Genomic DNA, 18,154 nt, shown 5'->3' on the forward strand with positions numbered 1-18,154 from the left:
AAGTTTAATTTTGGTTATTTTTTGTTGATATTGAAATATTGAATTTTGAGTAGACTTTCTTTGAATGTGATATAAGTCTTATTCTATCAACCTTAAATTATATTTGACATTAACATTTAAGTTATTGAAGCTATTTAATTTCTACTCTGTTTACAATAAGCAGTTTTCATTACACAAGACAACATTTTTCATGGTTATATGTGAATAATTTTAAAATATTTATGATTCAATATCAAATCGAAATCAAATATTTAAGACATAAACATGTTGCGGTTGTTCACGTTCGACCTTCAGTGTGGTTATGAAATCCGAGAGAAACTACACTTCCCATAATGCCACGCGGGCCTGTTAGTCCAACCCCCTCCCAGCTCCGGGTTGAGGTGCGGGTGATCCTGGTTTGAGTGCCACCGGACGGCTGTCGGTAGTAAGTGCAGCCCAACGCGTCTCCGTGACACGCAGCGCGCAGGCGGCTCAAACCGGAGCGGCAGCCGCAGAGATGTAAAGACCGGCACGAGCATTATGTGCCTCGGCTGCTATCAACATGTTCCCCGGAGTTTTCTATGCACTGCTGGCGGGTTTCCTCGGCGCCGTGGCGTCGTCCTCGGCGAAGCTGTCTCTCGGAGCCGACTATCTGAAGGGAGTCTGCGAAACCGGACTCCGGACGTGGGGAGAGCAACGGAAATTTAGACAAGCGGACGAAACTACCGCCTGTGACCGGGTGAGCCACCGCCGCGGTTTAAAGTTGCGTGAATTATTAAGCAGGTATAGGAACGAGAGGTTAATAATGCAGCGGCGCCGTGCGTCCCTGCGAGCGGGGTGGTTTCTGGGTGGGAAGTTGGGATTGCCTGCATGCCTGCCCCCCCTCCCTCCTCCCCCTCTTCCTCTTCCCTCGCTTCTCCTGACTCCAGCCTCCTCAGCATCAGCACCATCAGCAGCATTAGCATCAGCTGCATCAGCACCGGCGGCGCGGGGGAGCCCGTGCAGCTGCTCGCGCGTGCCGCGGATGACATTGCAGCTGTATCCGAACGTGTTATCGCGATATTTTATAACCAAGCAACATGCGCTGTTGTGTGTGTTGATGTCATCTTACCTGAGGAGGAGGAGGAGGATGACGGTTTCTAGACGGGTCACGCTTCTTCTTTGACCTTCACACTGCCTGAACACTGTGACCTGATTTAACCATTAACAATAAAAGCGTATTTAGTCTTGCATACAGAATATTCATATATGTCACAACAGCATCATTTGATTTATTTATGTGTTAATTGTTTACTTAATACACAGGAAGAAGGTCACAGAACACGTTGACATTAAAACTACATTCAATCCTGATTATGAATCTTAGTGATATTGTTGTTGGTGCATGTGTGTGTGTGTGTTTGTTGCTTAGCTCCACATCCCTCTAAGGCTGCTGTGTGGCGGGCTGCTCTTCACCTGCAATGCTGTGATGTGGACCTTCCTCTCCAAAGCGCTCAGGTACTCCTCTTCCTCCACCCGAGCCACTGTGACCACCACCGCCTCCAACTTCGTCTCTTCCGTAAGTAGCAGTAGCGTCTCAGCAGTATTTGTCATCTGTTGGCAGTATTCTGTGTTCTATACTCACAAGGCCTCAAGCCAAACCGCTTCAGGGCCACGTGGCAGCATGGTCTCATCTCAGTGACCTTCCTTTCACCTCTTTCTTTTTAAGAAACTGGGCCAGGCTTGATCCAGAAATAACTTGTTTCAGCCAATGTCCTTGTTTGACTTTTGTTTAAACTTCTCACTGTTTCAGCTAGAAATACAATATCTGATATTCAGTTTAACATTTACACCCTGCAGGCTTTCTTGGGTCAGCTGATCTTCGGAGAGGCCCAGATCACCTTGTGGTGGGTCGGGATCTCGCTGACCTTCTCTGGCCTGCTGGTGTTACAGAGGGTGTCACCACAGGACGGACACCACAACAGAGTCGCCAAGCATGATGAGTAACACGGCTCGTCTCCACTAGCTTTGCTCAGCCCGGCACGGTACATTTTGGCTTGCGCCTCGTCCGAATTTGCATTTAGCTAAAGAACATTGAAAACAGTAGCCTCCAGCATTATGGTGAAAGAACAAGTAGAAACCCTGTTTGTGTTGTTCATTCTCTATTTTATGAAGCAAGAGTGTTCTCTGTGTTGTTTTCTAAATGGGCGCTCATTCATCACAAGCCCCAGAAACGCTGCCGGCTGAGCCGTGGTGCAGCCTGGGTTTGTCCATTTCTAAAATTAGTTGGGACGTTGGCGGTAAGCCAGAGCGGGTGTGGCACAGCTACAGCTCAAGGCCGGTGGAGACGAGGTACAGGATGTTTCCCCACAAGCTCTGAAAAGCATCTCACGGTTTCCACAATGCTGCAAAAATTAAACTAGACTCATGTTACTTTTGGGAAACCACGTAGTTAAGTGTCGATGCAAAGGAGAGGCAAGACAAATCAATATGAATGCCTGCTTATTGACTCATCTGAAGCTTAAAGGCTTACAGTTTTGGGGCTTTTGTTTATGATGTCGCCAATTATCAGCCTGTGCACTAATCCGCCCGTCCCGTTTTCATCCTCGCATTTTTTTTAAACACCACTCACTGTAAACATCCCACACCCACGTCACACCACACGCACGATCGATGAAGACGAGAGCACTTAGCTTTTGAGAGACGCTCGCTCGTACTCTCACCAATAATGCATCCGACCAATAGTAGCACTGAGAAGCTCTCTCTCGCTCTATCTCACACAAACACGGCTTCAACCTTAACCTCAAGATATGAGCATGGCACATGATTCAGAGGCAGCTGGTCTTCCATTTCATGACAGATGCGTGCATGTTCCTGTCCTATAAGCCGCTTCATTCACAACAAACTGGCCTCCTGATTGGCTGTTTGACCACCTGCATTTACACATCATCATCACCTGTCAGTCATCATCCATTGGGTAACGCATTCACATCCCTCTACATCAGTGGAGTGCAATAACACACTTTCTTTAAATCTCATAACACTGTGATGTGTACAACGGGGCTTCAAGCATTAATAGTTAAATATTAAAAATGGCAATACTTGTTACGATGTGGGCGTTTCAGTCAGCATACTGTAGTGAACAGGACTTTGCCTGAACATGATACCTTAAAGTCACACTTTGCTGTGTTGATACATATCAAGCCTCATACTATATAAATGCATAACGGTAGCTATATATTAAATGTCTGTAAGATCCCAATGCACAAATATCAGATGTCTTTCCAACTGCTGCCGACGCTGCAGGATTTGTGATTTGAACATGCATCCCTGTTTAATGTGACTGCAGTGACAATGTGATCATACAGCTCTCTCTCTCTCTCTCTCATATTGAAGACTGGTTCCAGCGTGTGATGAAGCCAATTGGCCCGTTGCATCGCTTAACCCACCTTTAATACCTAATGAATATCTATGTAATCTGTGCTTTCGACTCCCGATTTGTTTGGTGCCTGCGTTTCTCTTGTCCATGATTATGAAGGTAAACCATCTACCTGTGAACCCACTCGCACTGTAAGACAAACAGTAACAGCATCGTAGTAGCCACAGTTATAGCTCTGTGATGGCAGCATGACCTCGGGTTGTGATGTATGTACAGTGTGTGAGTGTACACATAAACTGGAGATGAGGTTGTACACAGATTAGATAACTGTTGATGATCTTGACCAGGATCTATGAACAGCAAAGCTTTGGAGTAAAGTAGCGGGAGTTAAGAAGGAGTTAATAAAGTGTTGGTATAGGCTGTAGTCCTCCTGAGTCCTGATGTATGTGTAAGTGGTATATATATCTTCACTTGGAAAGCTGCTGGACCGTGATGTAACCTTAAAGTTCAAACCAGATTGAGCCGGTACGTTTGGAAGGACGGCACGTTTGCTCCGATATAAACAATAAACCTAAACAAGTCTAACGGATGTTGTGAAGCGACCTTGTAAATGTCAGTGTAAATATGTTTTATTAGTATGAGGATGTAATAAGGGTGTGTAGACTAGAGTCACATGTGATTAAATAAACATCTACACTGAATCTACACCGACTTCTTCTCCTTTGTTGACTGACGAGGTGTGACTGGGTTTTGTACTTTGCTACTGAGAAATACTCATTTAGCTTAATCTCTCACACACACACACACACGCACGCACGCACGCACGCACGCACGCACGCACGCACGCACGCACGCACGCACGCACGCACGCACGCACGCACGCACGCACGCACGCACGCACGCTACCATAACTGTCATCTACTTACACTCCATTAGGCCGCTCTCTTCCCTCAGTTACCTCTGCCAGCGATGCACCAATCAGATTAAAGTGCTACGAGTTGTGTTTCAATCAACTGATGGCCTGAGCCGCTAAAATATTGATGGCGGCTCAGGCCCAAAAATCAATCAACGTCACATCCGTACGATTTTATTTCGTTTTCCTTTTAAAAACGTAAAACACAAAAAAAATTAATCACAAAAATCATACATGTGGTCAAATGTACGACAAATCTGACCGCCTAGGAAAGAACAAACAAAGAGGATTCTGGGAGAAAGCTGGTGTGTACGTGTAAACTGGAGAGCAACATGTGCGTGTCCGAGGTGACGCAATAGCTTTTAAAAACTGCAGTGACTTTAGAAGCAGGAGGAAATGTCCCGGATAACGCTCGACGATGCTCTACTCTAAGCATGCATAGGGCTTCTTTCGTCGCCTGTCCTTCTTAAAAACAACTAATTTGGCAACGTTATAGTCCAATGACCATCCTCCATCATCATCATCTTCATTAGATGTAAGCTTTTAACTCCAGTAAGGCTTTTGAACATGTCCGGACAAAGGCAATGTTAGATTCCGGAGGTGCGTTCACTGTCCCGGGAGGCCTCACGTTGCTGAAATGCACAAATATGTGGTGTCTTCTTCTTCATCTTCTGATATCCTGAATTTACAGACGACTCACCCTGTAAGGCTCATAATTAGACTCTATGTCAAAGTGGGGTCAGTGCACCATCTCAAAGCAGTGTGTATTGCTTTATTCCCCGACTTTTCCTATGCTCGTACACACTCCTCCCCTGGCAGTCTGCTGGAACTGAAAGGAGGCTGTTGGCTTGTAAATGCTCCGTGTCCTGCATGTCCTTCACAGTGGACCTGTCCTGGTCTGAGGCAAGGACAGAGAAACTTCAGTAGAAAACCAAAAAATGTCCTCTCATTAAACATTCCTGTGACGCCTGGAACAAATCCACTTCTCTGGCATTCAAGTGGGATGAACTCTCAAAAGAACTCCAGATGGATTTTAAATAAGTCTGATCTCGTCTTAGCCGTCGCGTTGAGGCAGAATGACGGATATTCCTTCGCTCAGAGAGTGTTGCCATGACGTAAATACAGCAGGAAGAACCGAAGGGAAGACGAAGAACATTCTGGATTTCAGTTCATGTTGTAGCGCCGCAAAGTCTTGGAAGCAGGAAATGATCGGACGCGTTACGGAGAGGAGAAGGCAGAACCCTCCTCTCCTTTTCACTGAGCCTCATTGAGTGCTCCGGTCCAGTCCAGTCCTTAATCCGAGGCTGTGTGTGTGTGTTCCTTTGTAGACGTTTGGTCTCCAGTGGAAGCAGAACAGCCTTGTGACACACATTTCAGATGTCAGCATCACGGAGGAGAATAAAACAAAAACAAAAGACGAGATACAAAGCACGAAATAAAATCGGAAACTGGTTAAAAGAGGAACTGATGCTCGTTGGAGTCCAGCCACTGGTGATGTGTCAGTCTGCGTCCAGAGCAGTAAGCCCGGCCGGCTGTGTGTGTGTGTGTGTGTGTGTGAGCGGTAGTGTGTGTGTGTGTGTGTGTGTGGGTGAGTACACAGAGCAGAGCCTGGCTTCCCAGGTTCACACGATGTACTGGTATATGTCTGCTTTGCCGTGGTCAGGTGTTGCAAACGGGCTCAGCCAGGTGATGGAGAAGGGATGGCCGAACACCACCTTCATGTTCATCCATTTGGACCTTTTCGCCCATCGTCTCTCCTCCTTTTTCAGCTGCTCGATGCCCTGAGAACAGGAGGAGAGACGTGAGTGTGAGAGTGTGTTGTGTTCATTCTTTCCTTCCTTCCGCTCAGGCTTTAGTTTGTGGCTTTTCTTGATTTGTAATTAGAGCGGGATGCAACGAAAGGTCGCAGAACCGCAGGACCCCACCGGTTACAGTCACACAGATAAGAATAGAATAGATCTTCGTCGTGATGATTATAACATCACGCAGCATGAGTCATCCTCGCGGGCGGCTTGATTAGCGACAGGACAAGAAAATCCTCTTATTTCAAGCTACGTGGAAACTAAACTAAGTGGATTACCTCCTACTCTTTTGCTAAGAAAGTTCACAGCTCTTAACTTTCATAACTTCATCATTAGGATCTAGACGCTCCGCATCATTGTAGGAGTTTCTGCCTCCCGGTCAAACACCCTGAGGAGGTTTTTCCAGGGACTTCTAACTAGTGAGAAGGCCACCGGAATACTGTACACTGGAGGGATTACATATCCCATCTGGGGCCCTGGGAACGTCTCCAGATTCCCCCCAGGAAGGAGAGGAGAGAGGAGAGGAACATCAACTGGGCCCAGATGGTCCATTCACTCCAGTTAAAGCTGCTCAACCAGTGCATATCGTCGCCATCTATTTATAGTTATTTATCTCTCCCGGTCTTATTCCATTTCGGATATCATCGGATGCATTTCTTGCCGAGTGTCTTCTTTTGTAAAAGCAAGTCAGCGGCAGAACCTTTACATTAAACTTTACCGTCTGTGTGTGTGTGTGTGTGTGTGTGTGTGTGTGTGTGTGTGTGTTATTGCAGGACGCAACTTCACAGCCCCGAGGAGACGGAGTGAAATTTGAAGCACCATTGCTTTAGACTCTGAACTATTATTGTCCAGCTTTATGGATCCCTGCAGCGTGTTCTCCTCTTTACAGTGAGGTCGGAGTAGAAGCAAATGCGAGGCTAATGTCTCACTTAAGTGCACGGCGGAAAGGTTGCCAAAAACGGAGGCTCGGATGCCGACGCTCCCGTATGCAATGATTTCCACCGCACCCGGTCGCTCGTGGCCGCCCCACAAATTAAACCGCGGATCGGGTTACCGTCACTTACCGTCTCGTCGGAGCAGATGGAGTGGACCTGTGTGCCAAACATGACGGCGGTGAAGATCAGGAAGAGGAGGCCTTCGAAGCACAGGAGGATGAGGAGGATGACAGTTGCTGGTGGAGAGAAGGAGCTGCACTCTGCGCGAGGAGGGAGAGGAAGAGAATTAGTAGGAGAATTAGTAGAGGTAGAATTCATGCATCAGCCAGACCGACGGACAGGATCAATACTTACTCGTCCAGTCCGCTTCAAAGCAGAATACAAAATGGAAGGCCACCATGACGAGTGAATGGAGGGAAATCAATGCAATGTACATCTGGAAAGAAAACGGAGTAATATGGATCAACAATGTCATAATAACAAAAGAACATAACTAAGATTAAATTATTTGGACAAACTTCTCCTGTTGGGACAAGTAAACATGTTAACATATAATTAAGATTCAATTGATACTTCTGACTGTGTGTGACTGTGACAACAAAACAACAGGAAATGGAAATGAACTTGAAAGGAAGTGAAGGGTGACATCATTTTTGTGTAGAGTAACAAACTCACCGTGAAGAGCACAAAGTACTTCTGGTTGCTCTCTCCGACACAGTTGTTGACCCAGGGACAGTGGTGATCCATCTTTTTGATGCAGCGTTTACACACACTGTAGGGGCACACACACACACAAATACAGGTGAGTAAATTCAAAGAAATGCAGTTAGGATCAAATATGTCGGGAAAACTACGACCTTGAGGAGCCACACACACACACACACACACACACACACACACACACACACACACACACACACACACACACACACACACACACACACACACACACACACACACACACACACACACACACACACACACACACACACACACACACACACACACACACACACACACACACCTTAATTTATGACGTGTCAACAGTTATAGATGTGAAGGACTGGAGCAGCATGTAGAGCTCGTCTGTGCTATGAATCATGCTGGCTGGTGTGTGTGTGTGTGTGTGTGTGTGTGTGTGGGGGGGGAGTATGTTTATCTGCTAATTACCACTGGCTGACAGCTGATGGAAGGCTTGACAACCCATAATAAGATAACAATCATCTTGCTGACCTGCTGTTTAGCACACTGCCTGCCTGGTTTTTATACAGGAATCTTAAGCAGGAACAAACCTCCCACAAAGACCATTTGTGCCTTAAAAATCCCATTTCATTTAAAAAACAATCGACTTTGCTCCATTTGTAACTTTGAGGCAGTGAATGAAGCCAACAATTAAATTACGGCACATTGTTTTCGCGCTTCGCAGGCCTCCAGCTCCCAGCGAGCGGCCGCAGAGGGAACTCCTCATTAAGAAGCCGCAAAACTCTGTGGGGAACACGCAACACACGGCTGCAATACAACACACAGGAGGAAGAGGAGGAAGAGGAGCCGAGCTGGAGCAAACATGGGCCAGGAGCAGCAGGAGAAGGAGACAGCAGCAGGTCTTCCTCCCCCTGTAAGGTGCAACTTTCAGCAATAACGGCACTCTAAACACACACACACACACACAGAGAGAGAGAGAGAGAGAGAGAGAGTGAGAGAGAGAGAGCGCCAGTGTTGTACCTGCAGTGGTGAGCTCTGTCAGGCTTGATGCTGCAGCACTTGGGGCACTTGTACACCACCTGGCCTGGTTTGAGCTGCAAGCTTTCGATGAATTCCTTGGTGGCGTTCCCTTTAGGCACGGCTCCCTGAAACACAGCAACACAAAGAGGTCGCAAACCCAGGAATTTAATCAAACTGTAGTTTCAATTACTGCAGCCGTACCTTTACACTCGCCACTTAAGCCAGAGTGGACCCACTACTGACCTTTAAGTACATTTTTAATGGGTTTAAAGTATAAATGATTAAGGGGAATTCTAGGTTCCGGCCCGCAAACGTGGAGGTAGTTTCATACAGCTGTCAGGGGAGAAGCCAGGGCCTCTTACCCGCAAATAAAGCTTCAAAGTCTGCATGAACACAGCAGATCAGCGGTAAACAGTGCTGGAGGTTTGGTCTGTGCTGGATGCTGCCTTTAGAAACGACTGAGACTTCCACAAATGTAACTTTATGGTGACAAATGTGAGTAATGAGGTTTGTGTTTCAGCTCCAGCTTCAGTCTCGTTTTTTTGGCTGCTAAAGCGAGACGTCTCTGCCAATGTTTAGATTTATTACTGTAGTATACAGACGGTGTAAAAGTATTATTTCTCCTTCCGTGGCTTAAGTTGTTTATTCAACAACCCTGCAGGGGCTCTGTAAACGCTAATTCACCCCCACAGCTAGAAAAAATGCAAATGCCATGAAAAATTACCTGACTTTGTTGCTCAGCCAGCTAAACTTAAAAACAACAACAATGAAGCAATTATAAGCCAGATGTTTATATACTGTTATGATATCATTATCTTAATAAGGGCGAGGGTTCTTTACCGCTGAATAAGCCCATGAGCTAATTAGGTAGCAACATTTCTGCTAGAGGAGAGAGCGTGTGTGTGTGTGTGTGTGAGTCCCCTGACTGACCGGGTCTGTGCACATGGCCCTGGCGTGGGAGGCGAGGGCGAGGAAGGCCAGGCCGTTGAAGACCACCCCGTTGATGAAGCTGTAGGCCAGGTTCTTGGAGGGCAGCAGCATGACGAACACCACCACGAACTCGGCGTAGAACACCAGCATCCAGGTGATGATGCCGCACACGATGCCGCAGCTGTCGCGGATGAACCACATGGCGCCGGAGCCGGTGCGGGGGGGTGGGGGTGCGCAGTGCTCTGGCTTCAGGTAGCCGGCGAGCCGCTCGATGTCCCTGGTGCGGGGCGCAGGGCTCTTCATCCTACAACGCGCCTGGCTGCGGCCGCATGCTGTCGGGGGAGGAGGACAAAAGAGGTAAGACGGAAGAATTAGGGAAGTAGGTGAGCAAACATCACTACACTGTCCTTGATTATAAAGTGAGGTCAGCACTCGAAGGACACGGCCGGAGAGGAAACATCAACAGAAGGTGGAACGCAACACAAACACAAGAGGCACAAACAAACCACCCTAATTCCTCTCAAAAGCAAACAATGGGAGGAAGCTGTTGGTGGCTTTAGAGACTCTAATTCTCCATGTGTGTAACAAAATGACAACCAACAAAGGAGCCTACACAGTTGCCCTCAGCTGCCCTGGAGACCGAGTGTTCGTGCTCAGCTCAGTGTGGAGACAATAAGGACTTGGCTTTGAAAAGGTCTGAGTGTGTGTGTGTGTGTGTGTGTGGATGAGGACACTGTCATTTTACAAGAGGCAAAATGTCAGAAGTAATCAAATAATGGACCTTTTAATAGCACAGACTGGAATAACAAAGGATCGTTCAGTGAGCCTGGCACCTTCGCCCCATTAAAAATAGTTTACTGTCGGGGTCAAGCCCACAGAATCGATCTCAATCCATCATAATCCACATTTTATGGCTATTAATTAGAATCCGGGCGGTCCAGTGAGTAACCCTAAGGACAGGACGTGAATCAAGAGTGGTAGTGTTGCTTTCCACAGCACATTTGGAGGATGAAAGATCAAAGACATCTGTGGATTAAACTAAAGCACCTTGTGGACTATTATATCCTTATAAATCTATTAAACCGACTCCAATGGGTTCCTTCGACATCACACTGATCCGAGTATCGACTCCCAAGGGAATTCATTACAAAGTCGTGAAACAGAAACCTATCTTTGGAAGTCAGCAGGCCAGGGAGGAAGTCCACCCTGCTGCAGAAGCGCCTTGACCCCATTTAACCGCGCCGGTCCTCACACAGCAGGAGTCAGCAGAGCGGCGGGGGTCACGTTGGAAAGCGTGGTGTTGTCTGCAGCTATCGCTTTCACCAGAGGCCAAGGATCGCCATCTGTCCCGAACCCATGCAAGCTGCTCCTAATGGGGCTTACCACGCTTACGGCTTTCATTGGGGCTAATTTCCCTCGACAAGGCGCCCAAACACAGAGATAACCACCAGCAGAGTCATACCTGTGTGGATTCCTCTCACACCATGATAGGAAATTGACCTCCAAGACCAAATCTTATCAAGGCTCTTTGCTCCTGTGTGTTAAACGCTGTGAGTGGAAACATTCCTTCATTATCCTTCGCCTTCCATTGCATTTCACAATAAGCTGTAAAAGGGCTCCGGAGATGATAAGAATCAGTCAACCGTAGGGAAAAAAAAAAAAGCCTACTCAAAGCGTCGCTAACTGTACAATAAAAACGGAAATGAACTGAAGAGATAAGAGACTGCTGAAAGCCACAGAATGAGACGAAATCAATGCTCTCTGTTGTGGTAGGCGGATGAATGGATCTATAGAGTTTCCCCTGTGAGTGGCTGATGTTACAATGAGAGCCACTGACTGAGACACTACGTCTACTAAGAGACGGCCAATGATCTCTACCTGAATGAAGTGCCCTCGCAGTTCTGTTTAGTGTGTGATCGCGCCACAATATCTGCATTTGATGCCTTGCTCGAAGGTGCTTGGCAGTGATTGATGAGGAGTTATTGGTGATGGCAGTTGGTGGGAGCAGGGGAGAGGGAGAGGAAGAGGGAGGCATGGAGGGGTGAGAGGCAGATTGATGGGACCCCCTGGTGAGATAAACAATAATTGGCACTCTAATGTGAGTCTCAGCTTACAACTCCACCTCTTACCCAGAGGTCTGTGGGCTAATAACTGTCTGTCTGTCTGTGTGTGTCAGCCTGAACTGAATTAAGTAGAAGACACACATACATTAACATGCACTGCACACCAAGCAGGTAAGTCAAGTGTTTGAGTTGAGGTCATCTGCTGAAGTGCCCTCGAGCAAAACAACGAAACCCTGCCAGCTTCATGGCGCCTGTTTTTGGTTTTTGAAGCCCAGGTGCTTTCTGATATCGATACACACGCAGATAATTGTGTTAGTTACTGTGGCAATATGCGGGAATATAAATACAATCTTCCAGTAAACCAGGAAGTAAGTGGACACACGGGTTTCCGATGGGTGTGTACCTGATTAAAAGGTATACAATGTGCGTCCCGTATTTTTGACTCGCCTTACGGTTGTTCCGCCGTCTTACCTCGCACTCCACTGGCTTGTCAACAAACACTTCTAGGTGGGTCCACACAGTGGTTCCGAGCCTCGACAAGTCCAGACACACCGAGGGGAAAGCTGAGAGTGTCCTCCTCCGCCGCCCCGTGTAAGGCTCAGTCCGGGCTAACCTTCTCTTGACTTGCGGGTACGGGAAGCTCCTGCGTTTCGGCTCGGCTTGCACTTTCACCACCGCCCTGGTTTCGATGGGTTGCTAAATGGGGTGGTCGTGTGGTGGTTAACCCCGAAAGACGAGTCGTTGCGTCAATACCCCGTTGTTTCGTTCATTCGCGGATCCAGAAGGCAGCGTAACAAATCGAACACTCAACCAGGAAGTCACACTCAGTAGAAAAAGGCATTTTGGTTCACCCTGGGCGCAGTCTGTCAGGCATCTTTACTACCTAATAAATCCCACCAATCAAATGCTTGTTTTAGCTGTAGCCCCGCCCACCTCCACGCTATCGTTTATACATGGAGTCACATTCCCACTCCATGTTTGTAACGAGGAAAATATTAATACAAATGAAAGTTTCTCTAAATTACAGGAAACAATTTCTCTGCATGTAAGTCGGTTATAATAAAACTTCTGGATACTGCAGGAACTTTCTGTAAATGTGCAATTAAAGTGCTGTTTTGCCCACACTAACACAAACTACATTTACACACCAAAAGTAACTAACCTATATAACTATAAAATATTGGTCCTACACATAATTCTGTTTTAGTTTTTTTCATTAAGGGTCTGTTTGGAAGCATTTCTAAAAACAACGCAAAAAAAGACTCCTACTCTCCATCACTGCTCTGCAATCTGAGTGAAAACGTGCCATTCTAGACCGATTACATTACATTACAATTTAGCTTACTTAGGTTCCATTGATAGTCCCAGATTTTGAATTTAATTATTTTTTCAATTTTCATGTTTTCATTGTATTGTTTTATTTATCAATTTTAATTTAATTGTTGTTGTTTATTAATTTAACTATTACTTATCTTTATCGCACAGGCTCGGCGTAAATCACTTAATGTGTCATGTTCGACACAAAGTTAATGTCTATTTGTTTGTTGAAATTGGGAACAAACGCTCCCTCAAACGGGATACCCGGATGAACAAATCGCGCGCACCCACCCAGCGCTTTTTAATGACCTCACAGACGCGACATACTCACATGCTACCGAAAGTCTCTACGCTATGGCAACAGCACAAGTAAGCGAGGCTGAAAAGGTGTACATACTACACGGAATACGGGTAAGTCTGCGCGGCACAAAGCGGCTACGGCTGCAATTAACCTCCATGTTGAACTACGAACGTAAAGCTGTGTGTGTTAGGTAGCGTTAGCCCCGAATGTGTTCATGCCTGTCTCTCCATCTCCAGGATGATCTGCGGGTGGACGGAAGAGGATGCGAGGACTACAGACACATGGACATAGAGACTGATGTGGTGTCCAACACAGACGGATCGGCCAAAGTCACACTGGTAAATATCCATTACCTGTCTGTCTCTGTCTTTGTCTCTTGCTCGTGTATGAATGAATTTGTGTTGTCTTCTTCTTCTGTCTGGTCTCTTCTAGGGGTTCACAGCAGTTCTCGTTGGGATCAAGGCAGAGATCGGAAAACCCAGGCCGATGGTTCCAGATGAAGGCTACTTGGAGTTCTTTGTTGATTGGTGGGTCTCTCTCACACTTCATGAGTATCCAATTATTGAGGTGCTCCTGGAGACTTTCTGGTAATGTTTTGATGGAGGCTCTCACTGCCACCAGGAGGTAGTGTTGCATCATCTGTCCCTCAAAACACTGTCTGGAGATTGACAGTTGGATCAGACAATCACACCTATAGACACATAGACACAGCAACGATGAGGCAGACACAGAAGGGAAAAATGTTCTTTGTCGTTCTGTCACTAGTTCGGCCAACGCAACCCCGCAGTTTGAGGGTCGGGGCGGCGAGGACTTGGGGATGGAGCTGAGCAACACCCTTTACAAAGTCTTCAACAACCAGCACAGCGTGGACCTGAAGAGCCTATGCATCAGTGCAGGGGAGCATTGCTGGGTCCTGTATGTGGACGTGCTGGTAAGAGTCGACGTAACCAACCTTCACAGCTAGCAAGTAAATGATGTCAGTAAATGATAGAAGTGTATGTGAGACACACACTCGCCCTGATGTTTCCACAGCTGCTGCAGTGTGACGGAAACCTGTATGATGCCATCTCAATCGCGATCAAGGCAGCGCTCTTTAACACCAAGTAAGTAGTAAATTGAATAGTTATGACGCGGCATGTAAGTCTGTGAGACGGGGATAGTCCGGTGATTTTCTGTTAACTCTTAATAACAGAATTCCCAAAGTGCACATATCAGCCGACGAAGAGGGAGGGAAGGAAATCGAGCTGTCCGACGACCCCTACGACTGCATGAGACTCAACGTGGAGAACGTTCCGTGCATCGTGACCTTGTGCAAGGTGAGTTTACCTGCTGGTCCTGAGAGGCGAGCACACGAGAGAGTGTCTGGGTCTTCTGACGCGGCCTGTTGTTTCACGCAGGTGGGCCATCGGCACGTGGTGGACGCCACGCTGCAGGAGAAGGCCTGCTCCCTGGCCAGCCTGGTCATCTCCGTCACTCACAGAGGCACCGTGACCTGCGTGAGGAAGGCGGGCGGCGGCAGCCTGGACCCGGAGAGCATCTTTGAAATGACAGAGGTGAGAGCGCAGGTCTCCGTCCCCACCAAGGCCATCTGTGCCCTCAGCTGGGAGTTTAGCATAACGAGAAAGAGAGGAAAGTCGACCATGAGACAAACAGCATCTTGTGTCTTGTTAGAATAAGATGATAAATATGAATTATGCGTACTGGAAACAGGAAGTGAAGTGTTTCTCTGTCGTCTCCAGACAGGTAAACGGGTGGGGAAGGCCCTCCACGCTCCACTCATGACGTTGCTGCAGCAGGAGGAGAGCCTGGGACAGATGAGACAGAAAGTGGGATTCCTTGGTTAGGGTCAAAAACATATGTATGCACAGTTTTGTAATAAACGTTTATAATTTGTACAGCCTGACTCGTGTTTGTTTGCTGATACTTAAGGTGTGTGTGTAAGAAATGTAAGAAAAAGGCACCAAGTGAAGGTCTGCTGTAGTTTCTCTGACAGTGTCCTCGGCTGGAATGGTAACTTTGATTATGTATTAAGAATATTGGAACACTTCCTTTATCAAATGAAGAATGTAAACAAAGCCCTGTAGTGAAAATCTGTTTTTGCTTCTTGCTTGCAAAACTTAATTCATTTTTTTCAAAGCGTTATATATAAAAAAACTAAAATCTAAATATTTGGAGGCCTGTGTAGTGGGAGGAGCGGCTCACTCTGCGTTTGGCGTCCTCTTCGCAACGTGTCAGCTGCGGATGCTGTTAAAGTGTTGAGGCCTGACTGAAGTACCAGATGTTACTCTGGGAGCATTTCCACTCCTCCCCCTTCCCCTGTAGGATGTGAGAGTGTGTGTGTCCAAAACAAAGTTATTTGTGGCCCGGTGCTCTCACTCTCCTTTTGAAATGAATAAAAACTCAGACGCTTAGAGAAAAGTTCGGAAAACAAACCTAACAGGTAGTTAGACAGCTCCACCTTTGGACGCGTTCCAGGAAAGAAACGTCTTCTTCCACTGGCGTTTATTTAAGATTTTAACTGTTTTTTTGAGCCGAGAAATAAGATGGAACCCAGGCAAGTGATGAGTCAGTGTTTGTGTAGTCCTTTTTCCACCCGCCGTAATGGAAGCAGCAGTAGGTTATGTCATCATGGCCAAGTGGAGGTACACACACATACACACATGCTACACCTCGTCTTCCAGTCTCCACCTGCTCCACAGGCCTCTGGTTCTGGTTAGTAAGGCATTTGGAGCCAGACGAGCCACACACACACACACCACCTTTGGGGCTCCTGAGGTTGGATTGTTATTGCTGCAATACTGTTTTGAGGGATGAGAGGGAGGGCAAGAGAGGGAGGGAGAGAGAGAGAGGGAGGGAGGGAGGGAGGAGATAAATTGCAAGCATCCACGTTGGAGCAGCCTCATTACACAGCTTTCACCATGGCGTTCAAAAGAATGTGTGTGCTGCTGGGAGTGCTGCTCGCGGTGACCTGCTCGTTTCAGCAGACTCCAACTAGGAAGAAGCCACAAAAAAAAGGTAAATGCTAAACATCTGATTAAGATAACGGCACGTTTCCTCCTGTCTTTGATGTAAACACGACTGTCCCGTGTCTTCGGTGTCTGCTGGACTCAGAGACGACGCATGACGCTGCCATCCAGCAACTGCAGAAACAGATTGATGACATCGTCGACGACCTCAACCTGCTGAAGGAGCAACAGGCCCTGCAGACAGGTGAAAGATCTTTAACAAACTTTATCTGTCAAGTTCTCCCCTGTTGAAGTGCCCTTGAGTAAGACTAACACTTCTCAGCACGTTATTATGCATCTGGAGCATATCTGACCCTCAGTTATCACACTGCTGATGAGGAGGAATCAGACAAACATTTTAAAGTTGGACGCACAACAGGAATTCAAGCTGGACTTCACAGCCTGACAGAAGTCTGTTTCTCTTAAACGTCAATAAAAGGCAGATGGGATAATTGGTAGACTTTTGAACCTGCAACTGTGAAATGGAGAACACATGGCACTTCACAGTCTGGCCTCATGTACAGAACACAAAATGATATCCAGTTGTCTATAAATTCACACCAGTTCAGAAAGAAGTGATTAAGATTATTATTATTATTAATTCTGACTCTGGGTGTTTTCACCTGTTGAACCTTCTTGTCCCTCTCGTCCTCTCCAGTCTGTCTGAAAGGCGTTAAGATCAGCAGCAAATGTTTCCTGGCCGACCCTGTGAGGAAACGCTACCACGCCGCCAGTGAGGACTGCAACTCCATGGGCGGCGTCCTGGGCTCGCCCTTGTCCCAAGACGAGAACGACCAGTTCAGAGACTACATCCGCCAAAGCATCGGCACGAACGAGCAGGTCTGGTTGGGCATCAACGACATGGTGGCCGAGGGCGTTTGGAATGACCAGACCGGGTCCAGCGTTACCTACAAAAACTGGGACACATCCAACCAGCGGTCCCCTCAGCCAGACGGTGGCAAGTCCCAGAACTGTGTGGCCATGTCCTCTGCTGCAGGAGGGAAGTGGTCTGACGAGAACTGTCGGGACGAAAGGTCCTCCGTCTGCCAGTTCAATATTGTCTGAGCACACACACGTGTAGTGGCAGACTCTGTTATAGCTGCTTTCCCATATGTAATCTTGCTGCAATGCCACTTTTCCTGCTATCCACGTTTTACTCCGGTGGTTCTCAACTGGTTTAGCGTTTTACATCAAATTCCCATTTTGAATTTTGTGTTTTTAAAACCCTCCAAAATGTCTTCTGTCCACAGGCCTGTGTCATGTCCTGATGCTAACTGGGAGTAAGGTTGAAGTTAAATTATTCGACAAGTTACCTTTTCGTATCATAAGTAGCTTTCTGCATGGTCACAGTAAAAGAGAAAAGGGAAAAGGGATTGTGGGATAGGATCTCTTCCAGGTATCGGGGACTTCTGTGTTCATTTCATACTAATGTACATATTCTGAAAATAAATAGAACATGATCAGTTTTCCAAACATAGATATTGAATGTTTATGATACACAATGCTCAGGTGCTGGCATCTCTCACAAACGTAAAACTGGATGTTTTTATTTGCTGAGATCTACAAATGTAGTGTTCCACAACTCACCATTTGAGAACCACTGGTTTAAGCCGATGCATCCCATTAGACTACTGCATTTAATAAGAAACCAACTTCATAGCTGATATTAAACTGGATTGAATTAAATCTGCTTCAGACTGCTCATTTCCTGTAACGTCTGGCCTTATGTAACCGTCAATAAACTACGAAACTCCTGTTGTGCCTCTATTATCATTGCGTTATTTATCCCTGTTTACATATCAAACACTGGATGGTGGAGGGTTAAAACC

At 46.8% G+C, this 18,154-nt stretch overlaps 4 protein-coding genes across 4 annotated transcripts; 3 read left to right on the plus strand and 1 right to left on the minus strand.

Moving 5' to 3' along the window:
* The first annotated feature begins 413 nt into the window (after positions 1 to 413).
* tmem42b (transmembrane protein 42b) lies at positions 414 to 4,021 on the plus strand. The gene is made up of 3 exons (XM_076139072.1): positions 414 to 718; positions 1,391 to 1,537; positions 1,819 to 4,021. Exons 1-3 carry the CDS (start codon positions 542 to 544, stop codon positions 1,963 to 1,965), a joined length of 471 nt encoding a protein of 156 aa, XP_075995187.1. The 5' UTR covers positions 414 to 541; the 3' UTR covers positions 1,966 to 4,021.
* A 387-nt stretch (positions 4,022 to 4,408) lies between these two features.
* zdhhc3b (zDHHC palmitoyltransferase 3b) lies at positions 4,409 to 12,581 on the minus strand. The gene is made up of 7 exons (XM_076139423.1): positions 12,174 to 12,581; positions 9,640 to 9,971; positions 8,710 to 8,834; positions 7,663 to 7,759; positions 7,342 to 7,423; positions 7,117 to 7,247; positions 4,409 to 6,031 (listed from the first exon to the last, which is right to left on the minus strand). The coding sequence occupies exons 2-7, from the start codon at positions 9,940 to 9,942 to the stop codon at positions 5,873 to 5,875; spliced, it is 897 nt and encodes a 298-aa protein (XP_075995538.1). The 5' UTR covers positions 9,943 to 9,971; positions 12,174 to 12,581; the 3' UTR covers positions 4,409 to 5,872.
* Positions 12,582 to 13,307: 726 nt separating this feature from the next.
* On the plus strand, positions 13,308 to 15,215 carry exosc7 (exosome component 7). Its single transcript, XM_076139424.1, has 8 exons — positions 13,308 to 13,430; positions 13,557 to 13,658; positions 13,753 to 13,847; positions 14,086 to 14,251; positions 14,353 to 14,423; positions 14,513 to 14,636; positions 14,718 to 14,873; positions 15,060 to 15,215. The coding sequence occupies exons 1-8, from the start codon at positions 13,374 to 13,376 to the stop codon at positions 15,162 to 15,164; spliced, it is 876 nt and encodes a 291-aa protein (XP_075995539.1). The 5' UTR covers positions 13,308 to 13,373; the 3' UTR covers positions 15,165 to 15,215.
* A 980-nt stretch (positions 15,216 to 16,195) lies between these two features.
* clec3bb (C-type lectin domain family 3, member Bb) lies at positions 16,196 to 18,080 on the plus strand. Its single transcript, XM_076139442.1, has 3 exons — positions 16,196 to 16,335; positions 16,432 to 16,530; positions 16,984 to 18,080. The coding sequence occupies exons 1-3, from the start codon at positions 16,239 to 16,241 to the stop codon at positions 17,388 to 17,390; spliced, it is 603 nt and encodes a 200-aa protein (XP_075995557.1). The 5' UTR covers positions 16,196 to 16,238; the 3' UTR covers positions 17,391 to 18,080.
* Positions 18,081 to 18,154: the final 74 nt, after the last annotated feature.

This window comes from Genypterus blacodes, unplaced genomic scaffold (genome assembly GCF_046128005.1).
Source record: "Genypterus blacodes isolate CSIRO-AG114 ecotype Tasmania unplaced genomic scaffold, CSIRO-AGI_Gbla_v1 ptg000438l_1, whole genome shotgun sequence".
NCBI classification, from domain to species: Eukaryota; Metazoa; Chordata; class Actinopteri; order Ophidiiformes; family Ophidiidae; genus Genypterus; species Genypterus blacodes.

Excerpts from the sequence above, each read along its gene's own strand:
- clec3bb (XM_076139442.1), top strand. The coding sequence starts at position 16,239 with ATGGCGTTCAAAAGAATGTGTGTGCTGCTGGGAGTGCTGCTCGCGGTG. Across the intron at positions 16,336-16,431 it reads GAAGAAGCCACAAAAAAAAG|AGACGACGCATGACGCTGCC; the intron begins GTAAATGCTAAA and ends TGCTGGACTCAG. Across the intron at positions 16,531-16,983 it reads GCAACAGGCCCTGCAGACAG|TCTGTCTGAAAGGCGTTAAG; the intron begins GTGAAAGATCTT and ends CGTCCTCTCCAG.
- exosc7 (XM_076139424.1), top strand. The coding sequence starts at position 13,374 with ATGGCAACAGCACAAGTAAGCGAGGCTGAAAAGGTGTACATACTACAC. Across the intron at positions 14,637-14,717 it reads GCATCGTGACCTTGTGCAAG|GTGGGCCATCGGCACGTGGT; the intron begins GTGAGTTTACCT and ends TGTTTCACGCAG. Across the intron at positions 14,874-15,059 it reads GCATCTTTGAAATGACAGAG|ACAGGTAAACGGGTGGGGAA; the intron begins GTGAGAGCGCAG and ends TGTCGTCTCCAG.
- tmem42b (XM_076139072.1), top strand. The coding sequence starts at position 542 with ATGTTCCCCGGAGTTTTCTATGCACTGCTGGCGGGTTTCCTCGGCGCC. Across the intron at positions 719-1,390 it reads AAACTACCGCCTGTGACCGG|CTCCACATCCCTCTAAGGCT; the intron begins GTGAGCCACCGC and ends TTTGTTGCTTAG. Across the intron at positions 1,538-1,818 it reads CCTCCAACTTCGTCTCTTCC|GCTTTCTTGGGTCAGCTGAT; the intron begins GTAAGTAGCAGT and ends TACACCCTGCAG.
- zdhhc3b (XM_076139423.1), bottom strand. The coding sequence starts at position 9,942 with ATGAAGAGCCCTGCGCCCCGCACCAGGGACATCGAGCGGCTCGCCGGC. Across the intron at positions 7,248-7,341 it reads CTTTGAAGCGGACTGGACGA|AGTGCAGCTCCTTCTCTCCA; the intron begins GTAAGTATTGAT and ends CTCCTCGCGCAG. Across the intron at positions 6,032-7,116 it reads CCATCTGCTCCGACGAGACG|GGCATCGAGCAGCTGAAAAA; the intron begins GTAAGTGACGGT and ends TCCTGTTCTCAG.